At 34.6% G+C, this 20,577-nt stretch overlaps 1 protein-coding gene across 3 annotated transcripts in view; it reads right to left on the bottom strand.

Annotated features, from left to right (window-relative positions):
* Window positions 1-20,577, bottom strand: part of PRKACB (protein kinase cAMP-activated catalytic subunit beta) — a 95,671-nt gene that overhangs the window by 40,939 nt on the left and 34,155 nt on the right. The window contains exon 1 of one of the 3 annotated variants that reach the window (XM_016220644.2): window positions 18,167-18,372. The exons of the other annotated variants lie outside the window; for them this stretch is intronic. Within the exon in view, the coding sequence (XP_016076130.1) occupies window positions 18,167-18,350 (184 nt within the window). The 5' untranslated portion in view covers window positions 18,351-18,372. Of the gene's footprint in view, window positions 1-18,166; window positions 18,373-20,577 lie in introns of those variants that run through there. 3 annotated transcript variants of the gene reach the window in all.

The raw sequence follows: 20,577 nt of genomic DNA, 5'->3' as shown, positions 1-20,577 counted from the left end.
GTATCAGAAAGTACAAAACAGGATGGTAACTGATAAACTACCTATTAAAATACCAAGTCCTATCAACAAAGAAAAGTACAATCCCTTCCAAAACCCCTGCAAAGTGTAAATCTAACAGAGGGCAATAGCTTGCTTTCTGCCACCCCTACTACAAACACCCACCTCTTCAGAACTCTGTTACTGCTAAGAATACCCGCCCCCACACATGCTATACTACAAATATGTTTAGTGAACTAAAATATAAAACATTCTCGTTGCCACAACATTCCTCATAAAAACCCAACTTATAGCAATCAAAGTGACAGAATTATTCTGTAAAAGGTGGATTCCTACCAGATGCATCTGATGATCTGCGTGCTTGATCAAAAAGAATAAATTAAACAGATAAATAATAGATACAATAACAGACCCAGAAAGTTATCCACCCATCTATGTTCATTAATATATTTACACATAGAAATAGAATGAAAAATATTTGAGCATACAAATTCAAAAGCATTTTTTTATATATGTAAGGATTACAACACGTTCTTTGGATACATATATTTAACCAGCAAAACTCTATTCTAAAAATGTGCTAATGAAATACCATATTCTGTCCCTTTACTCTGAAGAGCAATTGTGTTCACTTTATTTGCTTCGCAATACTCAAACATATTCATTCAAAGCAAGTTCACTGTAACCTAAAAAGTGCTAATGGGTAAAAAAAAACAAAAAAAACCCTTCAATTACTGCCTATGAATCTGTGCAGTTCAGTGGATGGGACTATGCCTACTTTTGTTGCTTAAGGTATCAAGTAGTCATGCACAAAGTCACGCATGAGTGTGTGGAAATTTAACAGGCAATAAAAACTACATTTCCTATTGTGATATTTATTTTACTTTTCTTTCCTCTCCTACGCTCTTTTTAGTTAATTTTTTATCATGTCTTAATTACAGGTGAACAATACATTTGACTAACTTTTGCCAAACTGTAAAAAAGCATAAAAACTTTTGGTGAAATAACATCTATTGAAATGATCAAATTATAAAAAGAAACACATTAACTTGACTAGTATGTACATGGACAGCTGGCTATAGTATGAATCCGCAGTGTACTATTCCCAACTAATTACATGTACTGGCTTCCCCTCCTAACTTGCTCTCTATTAAGAGACGCTGTGGGTTTCCTAGGCCATCCAAGCCATGTTTGACTGATCGGAGGTATTCCCTGTAGGATCTTGTACTAAAAACTTAAACTAAGTATACAGTCATAAAACTAATGACCCAGGAAATCTCTGACATTTTTTTTGAAATGCATTTTACTTCCTTAATTGTTCACTGAGGCTGTTTCTCAGAGGGATAATCTTACATGTGCTAAAGATTTTCTATTTGGTTCTAAACTGAAATATTCTGTCTTGTTGACAGGCAGTATAGGGCTAGGAGTGGATCCCTACATGACAGGGTATACACATTTTCAACTTAACTAGATAGTAGTAAGTAGATGGAGAAATGGTTATGCCATTTTATATTGCTACCATATCCTTAATGCTCCACATCTCCACAAAATGCCAGACTTTCTAATTTTTGCTAATTTCATGGGTATTAAGTCGTATCTTCTTGTTGAAGATTAAGTAAACATCTTTTAGAACCTTATAATTTTCCCTTAAAGGTCTTATTACTATTTTATTAGATTTTGGTAGGTTTTGAGAGCTTTGGTTGATACTGTAAAAGGGAGATTTAAAAAAAGAAATACTGTTTCTGTTTGTTGCTGATATACAGTGCAGTGCTGATGTTTACATATTGATCTTATATCTGGCAATGAATGTTGCCAGAATAACATCCATATATTCTTTTAAATTTTCTATATAGGCAATCACATATCACTTTTAAATAATGACAATTCTGTTCCTCCCATTTTCACTTGTTTTAATGTACAGGTTATGGCTAACACTACAGAAACAAACAATGGAGCATTCTTTACCCATTTCTAACTTCAGAGAAAATGTTTCTAATTTTCTTTTCCCACGCTTTACTTATAAAGCTATATTAGACCACATAATTAATACAGATTAAAACCTGAAATCTACTGGAGGACCAGCAATTGATTACAAACTCTCAGGAGAGGCATCCCACACACATAAATGCACAGCCCTGCCTAGGAACCCAAGCCAAGAAATACAAGCTTCCTTATTTTCTACCACTGTCAGTGGAGAGGTTTTAATTTCTAATCTCTTCTCTCACTGAGGTGGTAATCCTTTGAGGATCCTGGCTTTATATATGGGTCTAAGAAATCCCACATTGCATGGATCAAATAAATTGTCTTCTGCCTCTGTGAGGCCATTTAAAATCAAAGCCCTTTGGTTACCAAGGTATGAAAGTCTCCTCGGGGTAGTCAGTGTGCTCCCTCTTACAGTTCTGTTTTTCACTTACCATTTCACCTTCTGAACACTGGGGGTTTCTGTTATATTCTTGTAAGTCCAAGTATTCATTTAAGGGTCGCTGCTATATTTTATTCAGCATTTCTAGGTGGTGGTGTATCATCATTAATTTTTGCTCTAGAAGGATTTTCAAATTATCTAGTCCCCAATTTTTGAATTTCTTTTTCTTTACAAGACAAGCTTTGTGTTAAGTATGAGATACAAAGAGCTCTGCAAGTTTCTAAAATTCATTTTTTTAAAAATTATTAGAGTTCAAAACTTCCATCAGGATATATTTAACTGTTGTTTTCTTTTGTTAATCTTTGTCAAAACACAATGAGCTCTTTCAATCTACAGATTCAGGTTTTTCTTCAACCAAGAAGTTTTCTTGAATCATATATGTGTTTTTTTATCACTGCTTCTGTTCTTTTAGTCATTATATATTCTTTGGGAAAGCTGTTCATTCAATTAGTAGAGTTTCCTACTTTTATCCAACATGACTTTCACCCCAAAGTTTCCAGCCTCTCCATTTCCCCTACTTTCTGGTAGGTTTTATCAAGCCGGTTTTTCACATCATTAACTTCCTTTCCTGTAGTGATTATTTCAGTCTTTACTGCCTCTAATGCAGCTTTAGATTCTGCAAATGCCAGGTTCTTTTCGTACACAGCCTCACCTTATATCATCAGTGATTCTTTTCTAGTCCTGCCTCTTAACCAGCTCTCTTTTCATCTAGTCACTTGTGTTATCGCTCATGTCCAATTTCATAAATTCCACGTTCACTTGAAAAATTTTAAGAGCTCAACACAGACGCTAGCTATAATTTCTTATTTTAAAATCCTCCCCCCCAAATATTTTCTAAACATAACTTCACTCTCTTCCTTTGACTCTATCCTGTGATTTGATTCTTTAATGACGCACCACCTCTTTTTGTAGGCTCCATGTTGCTGCTCCTTTTGTTTATACATTCATAAAGAATGAGACGCCTTTCGAAACTTCAGAATGTCCCCCTAGTAAGGTGGATCCTCTCCTCTCCTATTTGGGTGTGTCAGAATCAACTTCTCAGATCTTTTAGTTGACACATATTTTCATTAACAGCTAAACAGTCCAGTGACCTTCTGAAGCAGGGATGAAGCCAGGACCACAGGGTTTCTTGCTAGTGGTGACGTCCCCCCACTTCAGGGAAGAGCCTTGTCACATCTGGATGAAGAAAAGCCACTTTTCCAGCCTGGAATAGCCTAACGCATTTTTGGTTGTCCCACTATAACTGTTTTAAATGAAAGTAATCAGCATACTGGATCTGCCACTTAGCTCACACCCAGTGTTTCACAGAAGTCTCATCCCTCCATGGTAGTGAAGGTGAAGCTACGGTTTCTTTCTTTTCCATGAAGCAAGCTGCTCAGAGCAAAGCTGCTGAACTTTGGTGTCTGATCGTGAATCTGATTCTGTACATTTCTGGGCAAGTATCCTTCCTTAATTTCAGAACTGACACACTGTTTTCCCAGTTTTGTGTTCTTTCATATTCAATAAAGATCGTTTAGTTAGGTGCTTGTGCTCAAGTCTATAACTGTTCTGTAATTCAGAAAGGTTAATGCCTTCCTTGGAGATGTGCCCTCGCAGGGGGGGTAAGCAGAGTTTTCATTTGGAAAGCTGATATGATGATGCTATTCATGTTCCGATAAGCACATGAAACAAATGGACAAAAATTTAAAAATGGCTGATATTTTTCATTGATAATGTTAAGAAAAGTATTCAAATATGTAAAAAATGGGTAATTTTTAGATATCCATTTCTTCTGCAAGAATTTATGGGCTCATTACTATGTTTGGGGAACTGGGGTAACTACTGGAAACAGATGAACAGGGCACTCTTTGACTTAAGAAGTTCGAAGGTTGGAGCCTGGGAACTGACATGCTATTATGTAATTTCATTATAATACAAATAATTTTTATAGTTTATAAGCTTATTTTGGGAGGACAGAGGGATCACCAACTCCATAAAGTCAATGACAGAGACACTAAAAAGCATAGGTAGTTTTCAGACTGTTTATGATGTGATATAAATGTAGAAAGGTAGCAAAGAATAATATGCAGCGTGGTGCAGTATGGCTAGGTCAGAATTATACGAGAGGTGCAAATGAAGCCCGAAGACAGGTCACGGACCCTATAGTCCCTTATCTGAGAGCCAACAGGAGTAACTAAAAGTTCTGTGTTAAGAAGTGGCAGCATGGAACATGGTCTGAAGGGCTATAAAACTAAAAGCTGGGAGACAGTGAAGCAGGTACTGCCATAGGATTGAAAGATCCCGAATCCTGATCTAAAAGCATGCTCAGTGTCAGTGAGACGAGCAAACGGGCTTCTGAGCCATTTCTGATGGAGACTCAGTAGAAATGAATGACTGCGTGCATGTCTGGGGGGTAAGAAAAAGCCAGGGCTGACTGTCAGGCCTCCGTTTCACGTTCCTGCGTGGGCAGTGGGATCATTAACAAAAATCAGAATCAACGGAAAAGGAGCAGATTTGGGATGAAAAGAGAGAATTCACTTCTGAATTCAGTGTTCAATTCAGGCAACGAATGAAGATGCAGGCATGGATGAAATCACTCAGGGAGAATGTAGCTCTAAAAGAGGGGCAGAGATAGATTCCTAAGAAAACTAACACTGCATGGGGCAGGAAGGAGGAGAGGAAGAGCTTTTCAAGTAAGAGTGCCACATGCACATGAATACCACATGTACAGCTACAGACTTAGCATCTGCTTATTTTTACAAACAAAACCACACTCCATTTGTAATTTTCCACATTTTGAAATGGCTAAATGTTTAACCACTGATAACATGAGTAAAAATGGAACAATCCTGAAAAAGTCAGAATGTCTAGTTGTGATTACTCTGACTCCTGTAGTAGAAAGGCTATAAGGCTACAAGGGCATGCCGGGGCGATCCAGGAGATCGAGTCTATCAAACACTATCTGACTAATCCAAAGCCATATCAAAAGAGAGACAACGTGATAAAGAAGCAGCAACGATCTTCTTCAGCTAGAAACCAACACTTCCACTTGCAAAACCTCTAGGACACCACAGTGGTTACCTAAAGATTCTGTCATATACGAACTTTCAAAGAGAAAACACATAGTGGCCGGATGCAGAGAAATCTAACCTTTTAAGTATGATAACCAGGTATGTTCAGTTTTGATATCCATAGAAATCCCAAGGAACGTGAACATGCTGATTTTGTAATATTAGCCCAAATTTAAAACACTAGATCAGAAATATCTATCTACTAACAGGAGAATAAGATGATAATAACCATAACAATTAATGCTTAGTATCTTGCATGTAAAAATGTTCTTTTAATGTCTAATATCATTCCATAAGCAAGTATGTAACAGTGTGGATGAGGTTTATGTTATACGGTAGCAGGATAAAAAATGCTTATTGGCAATAATGAGGTGATCGTCAGTTACAGAAGAAAGGTTCATCTATTTCGAGTTCTATCATTATACAGCAAAAATTTAACTCTCTCGGGTTCTGAATTCCAATTCCACACCTTTTAAGTGTAAATTACAGACTGTCTTAAGAAAGACCATATAATACTTCTTTTAGAAATCCGATTCAAAGGTTAACTTATAAATATCCTCTTTTTAAGTTAAACAAAAAAGATACTAATGAATTCTAAGCAAATATTTCTCACACTAACAACAGGATATCTATTTTTAGTTGTAGGTTTGGCTCAAAATGAATCACTTTCACCCTGTGATAAACTGTAGTATATACTATAGTATATTTTCTCAAGAACCATTTTTAGAATATTAAAAAAGTCATGTTATAAAAACAAAAATGAAACTGATTATCATAAGAGCACTTATTCTAACAAATGCTTTTCCCCAAAATATTATTTCTGAAAAATTTTAACAAAGCCTCCAAAACCATATTTATTTCATCATTAAATCTCTATTTCTCAATGAATTGTACATCAAAGCAACCAATAAGTCAATAAAATTTTGGCAACATTTCATTCAAGATTAGTATATTTTATATAATCAAAAAGAAGCTAACATAAATTTATATTAGAATAACATAGCTAATAAAAAGAAAGTTTATCTTCAGGATCAGATACCAAAAAAAATCCTCTTATGATGGTGAGTCTTTCATTCACTAATTTATAATACCATTAATAACAACAGTACCTCCTAAATATAACAAATCAAACCTAATGAAATTTAGGAACTGATTACTGGCATTGACTATTAATAGCATTAATGTTCACAGTTCTTAATGGATTTTAAAAGCAAATTAGTATAATGCCTACATGCAAAAGCATCAACAGAAAATGTAATTCACTGTAGCTCTGGCTTTACAACTGCTCCTTTAAATATATTTTTCCTCTTATAATTAAATATTTTTTAAAAATACATAGCTGCAGAGTCTCAGAGAGCATACTTACCACTCATGATGAAAACCAACCTTTCCAAAACATATTGCTCAAAACAACAATCCAACAGCAAAGGGAGTTATGCTAATCTCTAGAGGTGGAAGCCGATGGTGTAAACACACACACTGGAACATGCAGCACACAGAAAATGAAAAGAGCTTTCTATTGTTTTAGAAAGAAAAGCCCCTGGAAGCAAAGCTTAACTGCACAGCATGAGAGATCACTAGCAAACATCAAATAATGCCAAAGATTATATATAACTAGATTTCATTTCTTTCAAGCTAGTTATCCATCCCAGCCTCCTTCATATTCCACTAGAGCCACTCAAAATGGCAGGGAGAAAATATTCGAACCAGGATGTATAAGATGTTCTCAATTATATCAGCATGAGTTGTTACCACGGCAACATTAGACCAGAATTATCGGTTCACTTGTAACCAAGGAGTCGCTTTTATAAAGCTTTAATCAACCAAGACAAATACAATGCCTTTTTATTTTAGAGCCACATGATTTTAAAATTACCACGTCTCTTAAATTTAAGCACTTATCTATCCTTCTTACATGTTTCAAAGATATAAAAAAATTGCTGTTTTCTTCAAATACTCACACAATCCCATGTTGAGCCTGGCAAGGAACAAACAGCAGAATGATTGCACCTAAACGTCTTTCAATTACACCAGCTCTTGCTGCTCGCTGTGGACCTCACTGATATTAAAATGCTGTGTGCTGTTGCTAGTGACTATTGGCGATGAATCTTATTGCCCAGATCGCTGATAGCTTTCATTTTTCATGAGCCAGAAAGCTATACTGCAGCACAAATGTTAACCATTTAAACATTCTGTATTACAGATGAGACAAAATATAATTCTTTGCATATCTTTATTTGTAAAGAAGATTGTAAAATAACTTATTCATACACTTCCATTAAATTCAGCCTTACAAACAGCGTCAGATGCCACTTAGGTGGTTTTCAAAGAGGGGAATACACAAGAACGTTACTGGCAACCACTGCTGAAGTGTGCAGTTCCTTACATCAAACAGGATTAAGGTGACGGATTGGGTACCAAGGTGGGCAGACTGGATGGAATGGTGGACAGACTTTTCTCACTCCCAGAGACCCAAAATTTGTAGCAAAATGGTACAAATGATCCACACAATGGTGCCTTAAGTGGAACTTCAAGTGAACTCGCCATTTTAAAAGTTGCCAGGTGACACAGGACTTCCAGTGATGGGGAAATGAGTAAGTCAGCAAATCTTCTCCCCAAGAAGCAACTATGAAGCTGGACAAAATTGTGAGAAACAACTTCATGGCTCTGAAAACTCAGCAATCACAAACAACAAACTGAGAAGCATTTAGTCATGAAAAACTGCTGACCTCTGCATAAGAACAGTGGGACTCTGGGGTAGTCTTGTTTGGCGCTGCTCCTGTTCCCCCACAGCTCAGTCGGTAGACTACTTCTTTCTACCAGGGTGGGGGTGGCCAGGACAACTACCAGCTTTGCTGCCAGAGAGGGTTGACTTGATTTGAAGGGGAGGCCAAAAATCCCCGAATAAGTGATGGTGTTAATAAGAAAAAAAAGACAAATTGTAGAAAAAGGACAGGGAAGTGTCCAGGTTTGATAATCTGAAGTGTGGCCTTGGTAGGGGTAAGCAGCAGACTGGTGGCCTAGCAAGAAATTTAACAGGAAATGGAGATTTGAGAGACACAGAGGGCCTAGATAAACTCTCTGGATATCCCTGGCTGACTAGGAAGCTATCCCATAGAGGAGACCCAAGAGGGCCCAACAGAAAGTTAAAACTAGTACAAACTTTAAAGTTACCTAAACCCTGAATTCATACCCTTACCCACAAACCGCTCCATCAGCACAGACTGGCCCAAAGTGTGTCATGCAACCTTTACCAATCTGACTAACCACAAAGCTTTGCAGACACAGGATAATCCTAGCAGAGAAATCAGCAAGCAGTCACACACCATGAGGGATGCAGTCCACAGATTAAAATAAAACAAAACACAAACAAAACCACCCTTTGGGGAAGGAAAAAAATCAGAATCCAGAGCTGCTACAAAAATATTAATTTAAAAAGTCTATTTTTTGATACAAATATTATATAATCCATAATGAAGAAAAAAGGCAGTCAACAGAAAATGTCTCTGAATGGGCTCAGATATAGGATTTAGCAGGCAGAAGACTTCAAAATAACTATTATATATATATATCTCAAAAGAATAAAAGAAAATTGTGTTTAAAGAATTAAAGGAAAATATAATGGCAATGATACAACAAAGATTTAATATAGAAAGAAAAGCTATTTAAAACAAAAATTATAGACTTGGAAAGTAGAATAACCAAAATTTAAAAACTTACTACACAGACCCAACAGCAGATCTGAGGAGGGCAGACTGAACCAGTGAACTTGAAGAATACAGAGAACAAATGATAGAAGAAAAATGAGCAGAGCTTCAGAAATCTGTGGGATATCAAGGTTACCAACAAATATGTAATGGGAATCATAGAGGGAGAGGATAGAGAAAAAGGGAAAAGAAAAAATATTTAACAAATACTGGTTGAAAATGCCCGAGTTTGATGGAAAATATTAACCTACATATCCAAGAAGTTTAAGTAATGCCAAGAAGGATAAGCAGAAAGAGATCCATACCTACACATCATATTCAAATAGTTGAAAGACAAAGACAGAGAGAAAATCTTGAAAGAAGAGAAAGATGACTAATCATGTACAAGGGAAAAGCAATACAATTAATTATGACTTTAACAAAAATAATAGAGGCCAAGAAGGCAGCAGAATGATATATTCAAAGTGCTAAAAGAAAACAGAAGTGAACTCGTTTACAGTTCTCTACGTGGGAACACTACCCTCCAAAAACTGAAGTAAAATACGGAATTCCCAGATAAACAATAACTGAGAATATCTGTTGCAAGCAGAAATACTTAAGGAAGTCCTACAGGCTAAAAGAAGATGACATGACACTAGCCAATACTCAAGTTGACGGGAAGAATTGAAGAGGACTGGAATGGTAAATATATAAGGAAAAGACTATATAAGTACATATTTTTATGTTTTCTTAATTTCTTTAAAGGACTAAACATTTTAAGATGCAATAATTATAACACTGTGTTGCTGGGTTTATAAAACTATATGTAATATATGTGAAAATAATAGCAAGAAACTGTAGAAGAAATTGAGTTATACTGGATCAAAGTAGCTATATTTTACTAGAATTAAGTAGTACTATCTTAAAGTAGATTGTGATAAGATAAAATTCATATTATAGCAACTAAGTCTACTATTAAGAAAATATATTTTAGATATTTAGTTAAAAAAATGAAACTCTATAAATATTTAACAAAAAAGAGGGGAGTAACAATAAAAAAAAAAATCTCTAAGATACAGAGAAAACAAACAGAACAATGGAAGATGTAAATCCAACCATTTCAATAATTGCATCAATGTGAGTCGAATATAGACCAAGAGGCAGAAATTATCAAACTGAATAGAAAAACTGAGGTCCAACTATATGCTGTCTATAAAGATCCCATACTTTAGATTTAAAATATAAATAAGTTGAAAGTAAAAAGAGAGAAAAGAATACAACATGCAAACAGTAACCATAAGACATCTAGAGCACCTATATCAGTATCAGACAAAATAGACTTTAAGTCAAGAATTATTACTAGAGAGAGAAAAGGACATTTCATAATGACAAAAGGGCCAATATATCTGGGAGCTTTAACAATTAGAAATGCACTGAACAAGAGTCTCGAAGATACTAAAACAAAAATGACAGAATTTAAAGAACTAGATAATTCAAAAATTAAAGTTGAAGCCTGGCCAGGCGTGGCTCAGCGGTTGAGTGTCAACCTAGGATCCAGGCGATCGGGGTTCGATTCCTGGTCAGGGCACATGCCTGGGTTGTGGGCTCGATCAATGACTCTCTCATCATTGATGTTTCTATCTCTCTCTCTCCCTCTCCTTTCCTCTCTCTGAAATCAACAAAGATATATTTCTTTAAAAAAAATTAAAGTTGAAGATTTCAATATTCCTTTCTCAACAAGTCATGAAAAAACTAGAAAGACATATAAGCAAGGATACAAAAAAACTTGAATAATATCATCAAAAATGTACATTTATAAAACACAGCACCTAATATCAACAGAATAGACATTCTTTTCAAGCACACATGGAAATCTTCCATATTAACCACCATATGCTAAGCAATATAACAAATCTCAATTCAAAATAATTTAAAAATTACTCAAAATATGTTCTTCAATCACAGCAGAATTAAATTAGGAATCAAAGAAATTTTGGAAATCCCCAAATATTTGGATTTAAAACACAAAGAAATCCCAAAGGAAATCAGAAGATATTCTGAACTGAATGAAAAAAACCTACAAGAAATCATCATTTATAAGAAATAAAGCAGAGCTCAGAGGGAAATGCATAGCTTTAAACACTAATATTAGAAAAGAAGGTCTCAAATCAATCATTTAAGCTTCCACCTTAAGAAACTCAAGAAAGAAGAGCAAATTAAACCCAAACCAAAAAGATCAGAGCAGAACTCAATAGACTAGAAAAACAATAGAGAAAATAAATGAGTCCAACAGTCTTACTGATAAACATTTAGAAGACTGACAAAAAATTAAAATTAAAACAAACACAAAATAAGACAAATTTAGAAATGAAAAGACAACATGCCAATTTGATAAGATAATATAGATAACCCTTTGCAGTCGTTTATCTACTCTCAGCCACCAAAGCTTTTTTACCGTTCTGGTCGTATGTCTGCTCTCAGCCACCACAGCAAGGAACCGTACTAATCTTAACTCTATTCATTCATGTATCAGTTCATAATTTCTCTTGTTTATCCTTCATAATCTTGCATGTTATGTATCACTGCTCTTTCAATGGAAATTAATTCCGACCAGTATGACACCCATGTCCAAATTTAATACGACCGCAAAGGGTTAAAAATAGAGAAATTCATAGGACACAAATTACCAAAACAAACTCAAAGAGAAAATCTGAAATGACCTATAAAAAAATAATAATTAGTAATTAAATTTTTCCCCATGAAGCTTAGGTCCATATGGGTTCCCTGGGAAACTCCATAAAACATTTAGAGATATAATGCCAATCCTACACAAACGTTTTCAGAATATAGAGGAGTATGTAATACTCCCCAACCTATTCTATGAGACCTGATACCAAAGTGAGACAAAGATCAAAAGAAAATTACACAAACTGGTATAGCCACTATGGGAAACACTATGGAGGTTCCTCAATAAATTCACAGAGTTACTGTATGACCCAGCAACCTTTCTTCTGCATATCAACCCCAAAAAATTGAAAACATTTATTCACAAAGATATATGCACTCCTATCTTCATTGTAGCATATTCACAGTGGCCAAGACATGGAGACAACCAAAGTGTCCTTCAACAGATGACTGGATAAAGATATGGTACATATATATAAGGAATACTACTATCATAAGAAAAGATGAAATACTGCCTTTTGCAACAACATAGGTGGATTTTGAAAATACTGTGCTAAGTGAAATAAGTCAGAGGGGAAAAAGTTAAGAGCCATATGATTTCATGCATATGTGGGATATGAAACTGAAAGCAACAAATGAACAAACGAAAAACTAACTCATAGATATAACAGTATGGTGTGGTTAGCACAGAAAAAGGGGGTGAGGGGAACGTAGCAAAGGGTAAAGGGGGTCAATTATACGGTGACAGAAAGAGATCTGACTTTGGGTGGTAAACAATCTGAATAAAAATACAGATAATGTCTTATAGAATTGTACAGTTGAAATCTATATAATTTTATTAATCAATGTCACCCTAATGAATTTAATTTAAAAAATAAGAAAATTACAGAGTAATACATCACAATGCAAAAATCTTCATCAAAATATTACCAAAACTAATACAGCAGTATATAAAAAGATTTATACACCAAGACCATGCAGGATGTATTCAAGGATGGCAAGACTGGTATCAATTAAAATCAATTAATGGAATATACCATATTATGAAATAAAAAACAAAACTATATAATCATCTCAATATATGTAGAAGAAGCATCCAGAAAATCCAATACCTTTGATAAAACCTCTTAACAAACTAGGACTAGAAGGGAACTTCCTCAGCGGATAAAGGCCATGATTTGTGCTTGTGCGTGTGCGTGTGCGTGTGTGTGTGTGTCTGTGTGTGGTTGGGGGCACCTTGGGTTAGACAAAAATTTGTTAAGATTTGGTACCAAAGGTACCATCCATAAAGAAAAAAAAGCAAGCAATTGGACATCACTAAAATTACAAACTTTCGTTCTTCAATGACATCATTTAAGAAAATAAGACAACCCTGGCCCGTGTTGCTCAGTGGTTGAACATGGACCTATGATCCGGAAGATTGCAGTTCGATTCCTGATCAGAGCACATGCCCGGGTTGCAGGCTCGATCCCCAGCAAGGGGCATGCAGGAGGCTGCCGATCAGTGACTCTCTCATCACTGATGTTTCTGTCTCTCTCTCCCTCTCCCTTCCTCTCTCTAAAATCAATAAAAATATTAAAAAAAAAAAATGAAGCCCAGTCAGCAAGGCCCAGTAGTTGAGCATCGACCTATGATCTAGGAGATTGTGGTTCGATTCCCAGTCAGGGCACATGCCTGGGTTGCTGGCTCCACCCCAAGCAGGGGGCATACAGGAGGCAGTCAATCAATGACTCTCCCTCATCATTGATGTTTCTCTTTCTCTTCCCTTCCTCTCTCTGAAATCAATAAAAATATATTTTAAAATTAAATAAAATAAAAAATAAAATAAGGCAAGTCACAGACTAGGAGAAAATATTTGCAAATTATGTATTTGGTAAAGAATTTGTGTTCAGAATATGTAAAGAACGTTTAAGACTTGATAATAAGACCAAAAAAAATCCCTCAATTTTGAAAGTGAGCAAAAGACTTGAAAATACATTTCTCCAAAGTAGATACACGAATGGCTAATAAGAACAAGAAAAATATGCTCGACATCATCAATCATTAGGGAAATACAAACTGAAAACCACAATGAAATACCAGAATAGCTATACACACACCAGAACAGCTATAATAAAAAATACTGATGGTACCAAACATTAACAAGGATGTGAAGAAACTGTAACCCAAATGGAGGGAATGTAAAATGGTAAAACCACTTAGAAAAAAACAAAACTGGAAGTTAAAAAGATAAACATAAACTTAACCATATGACCCAGCAGTTTTACTCCTAGATATCTACTCAAGAGAAATGAAAGCATATGTCCACCCACTCTTGTATACAAATGTTTATAGCAACGTTATCCAAATAACCCCAAACTAGAAACAATCCTAATATTCATAAATTGCTGAGTTGATAAACACAATATGTCATATCCAAACAACACTACAATTCGGCCATAAAAAGGAACCAACTATTGATATGTCCCATAATATGGGTGAACCTCAAAAGACAATTCTAAGTGCAAGGAGCCAGAAACAATTGATTATATACTGCATAATTCCATTTATACAAAATGTCGGGAAAAGGAAATCTGTAGGAAGAGAAAACAGATCAGAGTTTGTCTGAGGTTTAGGTGAAAGTGGGAACTGACTGCAAAAGAGTACAAAATAAATTTGGGGGTGATGGAAATGTTCCCAAACTGAATTATGGTGAGACTGCACAACTCTATAAATTTACTGTTAAACTTATTAGTAACTGTACACTTATAATTAGTGAGTTTTATGGTACATAAATTATACTTCCATTTTTTTAAAAAACTGTCAAGTGCTTCTCTACCTAAGTAGAGACAGCTGGCTTGAAGCAGATCTTTGCTGTGGGAAGAATCACTGCAATGGACAACTTAATTATGTAAATGTAAGGCTGGTAGGCATCCATTACCTTGGGGGAAAGAGCCAACAAAATCCTCTGAAGCTTGCTCAAGGCTGTTCCTTCTCAATACCCCATGGTACTGAGATCAGATGTACAGTCTACTTTTCCAGACAATATCTTATTATATCTTTTAAGTAAATACTAAATTTTCATTTTCACATCTTTGTTATTTTCTTATAGTAAAATAACCTTTCCTCTCTGAGTCTGAAAATTCTATTCATTCCTCAGTATTCTTGAAGGCCCATCTTCTCTTTAGTGTTAATTTCTTCGTACACTAAACTCCCACAGCAAGCTACTTGCACATTTTTAAGCAATCACTTCACTCTGCCTGGAATTGTTTGTATGCTTGCTCTTCCTACTCTTGTTTCTGAGTGTAAGAACTAGATCTTATTTTTCCCAGAGACCTGTTTACAGGCTGATGTTTAGGAAATACTCAAAATCTAAGTTTCCCAAATGAATAAAACTTGATGATGATCCAGAAGCCTACGGAATTGTTGCAGGTGGAAAAGATAGATAAAAGGTAATGTGGAAGGTCCTTTAGCTTAGAAGTTACAATGATACAGATTCAGTGGTCTAAGAAATAAGCATGGACGTGAGTTGTCTTAAAGACTGTATGAGCTTTGGAGAGTTGTAAAACTGACTAAAGTGGTCGGTTAGAGTCTACCTGAAAAAAATCCATATTCAAAATTGCTCATTTGTTCTCGATAGTATTTAAATCTAAGATTCGCTAGCATGGATTTGTACCTGCCGGCAACTAGCCTGCCAATTCACGGGCCTGCAGGGCAGGCAAGGCAGGTCTGACAGCAATGCGCCGGTCCAGTCCTTAAAACGCTGGAATCCGGCATTCATTAAATGGATCAAGTCCAAGATTTAAAATGTGGGAAACTTCATCAAATTCATCATTATATAACTTAATACACTGTTTGTGATCAAAGAAATTATTAAAAGTTAACCATAATACATCTGCTAGAAAGAGAACTCAATGAATGTTAAGGCTCCCATTCATTTTGAGTCAGAACGAAAAGCAGAATTCCTCCATGTTTTTCTTTTGAACTTCATGGACTTATATGTGCATGGAATCAGCTGTTAAATATTTATGTTATCAAACAGGAATTCCTGTAAACACTATGCGGCCTTTATTCTGCATTTCTTCCTATATTTAATGTCACCGAAGAAGAAAGAAACTTGGATTAAAACGTGTTACCTTTCAAACATGCCTAAATTGGTAATTCATCTTTACTCCATAGTTTATGAACCCACTTTTTAAAAAATTACTTGTAGCTTCTGTGCTTAGTTGTTGCTTAAAATAGCACTTTGGGAACAATCATATTCCAAGTATTTATTATCGGAAGATAGTACATTCCTTTTACTTGTCAAACAAGTTGTGCTTGTCAGCTGCTTTGAGTAGCTTTGAAAAATGTGGTTTGTATAAAATCTTCATACAGTCAAAATTCCTTCCACAGCTTATTCTATAAATGAATAAAAATTTGTGTTTTTGCCACAAAAATAAACCTTGGAATTTTGCAAAGATAGGACTCCTCTGTTTCTGCTGTATCAGTCTTTTCTCCTTGTTATCAAAAACTTCCATAATAGGAAACAAGAGTTCCAAGTTTACCACACTCATTATTACATATATGAAGTTACTGTGTATATCTGATATTTGGCAGATATGAAAGAGAGTTAAAGAATACCTGATTCATGAACACTCAGTTACTCTTCTGGTGTTTCTTGTATCATGCCCATTATTTGCAGGTTACAAGTTTCACCTAATTTTACTTATGTACGTGATCCTATTTATTTTATTTTGTGACATCACGATGAAAATATGTTAACAGCATTTTATCAGTCTGTTTTTTCCCAAAAAGAAATCATGGCTCACGATATTATCTTCCACTATTAGATTTTAAATTGTGTTTCAGAAAACATCAGGGGCCCCATACATTTTTTAAATGGTGAAAATAAAGTTCCAACATAATCCTTAATTATTAAAAGCCCATGATATTCATTCAAGATACAGTTATTAAATACCCACTATTTGGAGGAACAAGTATTAGTGAAACAGAAACTAGTTCAGTATTGACCTCATTCCTCATTGAACTTTTAATTAAAAGATCCTTGAAATGCATAAAAAAGGCTTCCAAAAGATAAATTAGGAGATGACAATTTAACAGAAAGAGCAAACAGAATGAATAATAAACTTTTGTTACATGGTAAATTTTAATAATTTACTATAATTTCAATATTCTTTAGTTCACTACCTTGAAGATATTTGAAATTCCTCATCTATTAACTAGGTAGTAAGAATTAATTATAAATAATGAGAACCTGTGGAGTGTAAAAAAAAACAACTGTACAAATTCTTTACTTTCTCCCTAAAATAACTTGAAGGTAAAAAAAAAAATTCTGATGGAGTAAAAAAATAATTCAATAAGCTTCTATACAACTATGAAGGTACTGTATAAACCAAGGAGTAAATTTTGTAAACCGCTTTTGTTGTTTGTTAAAACTGAGTTGTTTTTTTCCTCTTAACTGCTATGGAAGATATAAACAAAAGAGGCAAAGCCTGGTGCTGTTTGATGATCAAACAAACATACCAAAAAGGGCAAGACTACTAGGGGTGGTTCTACTGTTCCTTTAATCAGTGACAAAAATACCTTGGGGAAGATCCAAAGTTACATAAGGAATAGAGGCACTGGTATTGTCTATATGTGAAATATATCTTTTAAAGTACATGTCACCAAACATGGTTACATACAACTATTTTAGCAAAGCAAGCACTAAGTCCAAACATTGTAACATGCCTGGAAAGAATGTGATGCATGCATAAACAATTTCCCTCTTTCACCATAATTCTAAGTAACATAAAATATAATTATGAATGCTTTTGATTTTTAAAATGTTGTAAGATTTCACATAGACTAATACTATGCTTGATATTAGAAATCCTGCTTACAAAACTGAAGTTAACTTCCACACGTGTTTAAAAACAAGTTGGCAAATATGATAGAAATTTAATTAAAAATTCAAGAATCTTCTTCCCCCTTTCAAATTTTAAGGCTTATACACCCAAGAAATTTTTAAAAATGAACTGATCATTGTTTCTAAAATTCAGACATTTCACTTTTTATATAAGAACAAAAAAATAAAAGCAAACATTCCCCAGAAATATACACTAGAAATGATGCAAAAAGTTTGTAGAAGTTTCCTACTGATATTCAACATAACTAGTTATAGATAAAACAAAATAATGAACTACACGGTTCGGCTCAACTTATAATCAAGTTTTTGTGGAACTCTTTCAAGTTCATCTCGTAAAATGTCCTTGTTCAAATCACAGAAAGAAAAACAAAACATAGTTCTTTATGTTTTGGCATTTTAGCTTCTAGTTACAATGTATTATTAAATAAAAACTTACTTGATCTGTCCCATAAGGCAGTATGTTCAGAGAAATGAAGGCTGTCATTTTCCAGAGCTGTTTTCTGATCATGTGCAGCACCTTTAGAGTGTCTATGAAATAACCGGCTAGCAAAACCTTCCAATTTCTGGAGAGCAGTTGTACCTGTATACTGGTTACCGGAGAGGTCTCTATAAGCTGCCATTCACGTGTATTTACACTTTACTTAAAGTAGCTGAAAATGTTTCCAGAAGGAGCCCAACAACTTCTTACACAGAAGCTAAGAGCTCTGCATGTGTCAAACTTCCTGTTTGCAGGGCATTCAAACCACTACTGCTGCTCTGTTTCCTGTTAATATAAAACAGCACATTACGGAGCCTTTCTTAGCAAAACTCTTCATCTCAACTAGAGATGAGGCTTTTACAGACTTGAAATATTGACCTAAAAGGCTCTATGTTTAAGGGTGTTTTAATATTAATACACAGGTTAATAAGAGCATTAAATAGAAAGTTTTATATACACATAGTAGGCTAATTTTTTTTAAAAAAAAGGAAAACTAGTTAAATATGAATTATTACCCTATGCAAACAATTTAAGGTCCAACCACTCTCCAAATAAAATATGTTAAAGTGGTTGTGTGTTTTTTCCTAAGAAATCAGCTAATGTACAGATTTTATGAATCCTTATAAACAGTTAACTTTTTATCAAAAACTGGTATGGAATGGATATTACAAAACTTGTAAAACAAATTTATAACACATTTTAACTAAGAAAAAAATCTGAACTAGCAACTTAAAAAAAGAGCTGAATGTTCCTAACTCACTGACTTAAGTAATATATACAGGAACTTCAAAACCTTAGTACGTCAATATTGCTCATCAAACTTATAATCTGCTAACAAGTGCCTATGAACAGTACATTTTAAAACATTTAAACTTTTTTAAAAGAACAAAATATAAGATTTAAAATTATATAAAATCAGCCATAGCAAGAAATTTCAATTAAGAAGAAGAAATTCCTTCGAGTTGACTGAGACATGTTAACTTTTAAACTTAAGACACTGAACTACAGCTTACCTGATCCCTGATTTAGGGGTCTCACTTAGAGACAGCTCCTTTGATTAAAAGCAAATAAAATTTGCCACTGTCCATTTGCAGGAAAAAAAGTAATCTATGACATAGAATAATGACTTTTGAGTACTTGTCTTTTTACACTAATTAAAAAAATGAGAAGTTTGTGTGGTTTTCTCTTTAGAAGCTCTAAATAAGGGAAAGAAGGGAAGGAGGGAAGAAAGAAAGGAAGGAAAGAAGGAAAGAAGGGAAGGAGGGAGGGAGGGAGGGAGGGAGGGAGGGAGGGAGGGAGGGAGGGAGGGAGGGAGGGAGGGAGGGAGGGAGGGAGGACCTTTTTTAAAAAAATCTATCTAAAAAATATCTTGTCCAAGTTTCCTGCCAGATACTTGACAATCAGAATAAATAGGAATAATGACAAATAGAGTACATAGGAACAAAAATGTAAGCAGATAAAAACAATACAACACACACACACACACACACACACACACACACACACGCACGCACAACATTGACTAATGAATTTTGCCAAGTAATAGCTCATTTATGTATACTTTGTTTATACTTCGTTTTGTGTAATGAAATTAGTATCAATCTAAACAAATAAACGACAGTACATCTAAGACTAAACAAACTTGTAGCTTTCTTTACGAATGTATATATAATAACAGATCACCTGTTTTAACATCTGACAGTGCTTTAACACAAAACAGACGCTGAACAAGTGAGTCTGCAGTCTTTAATAACATCTACAGAGCACAGACTGACTCTATGGGCAGAAGCAGATAAAATTCCTGAATTCTTTGACTTACTCTTGAGAGAAATTCTGTTTCCTCAAGACTCACCACAAATCTCACCTCCTCACTGAAGTTTCCCACATACTTCCTAGAAAAATAAACTGCTCTCTCTTGTTTCCACTGTTCTTGTAATTTTATGTCAAAATTTGCTGTTTATATATGTATACTTCAAACTGTAAATTACTCGAGTTCATAAGTGCAATGCATGTATTACATACTCAAATAAATATATGTTGATGTATCCATTCATTTTTAGCAAACTAAAGGTCTAAGTAGAATCATCAAACACTTGAAAATATTTTAATTTTATTTGATAGGACCATAGTTGAAAATTATCCAAAAGCACCAAATTGCTCAGATATAAAAACAAATTAAACAGAATTAATGCCATTTAATTCCTTTTTCTCTATATTCAGTCAGTTACTAAATTTTATTCATTCTTTGAGTTTCGATTTTATTAGTGCAAATGTGAATTTCTAAAATAACTTGTTTTCTCTGCTTCCAGTCATTCCTTTCAATCACTCATCTCTGACATATTAACTTCCCCCCAAATTACACTCACAGT

The sequence above is a fragment of the Miniopterus natalensis genome, chromosome 9, assembly GCF_054644295.1.
Source record: "Miniopterus natalensis isolate mMinNat1 chromosome 9, mMinNat1.hap1, whole genome shotgun sequence".
Lineage (NCBI taxonomy): Eukaryota > Metazoa > Chordata > Mammalia > Chiroptera > Miniopteridae > Miniopterus > Miniopterus natalensis.
This window is presented reverse-complemented; position numbering and strand designations above follow the sequence as displayed.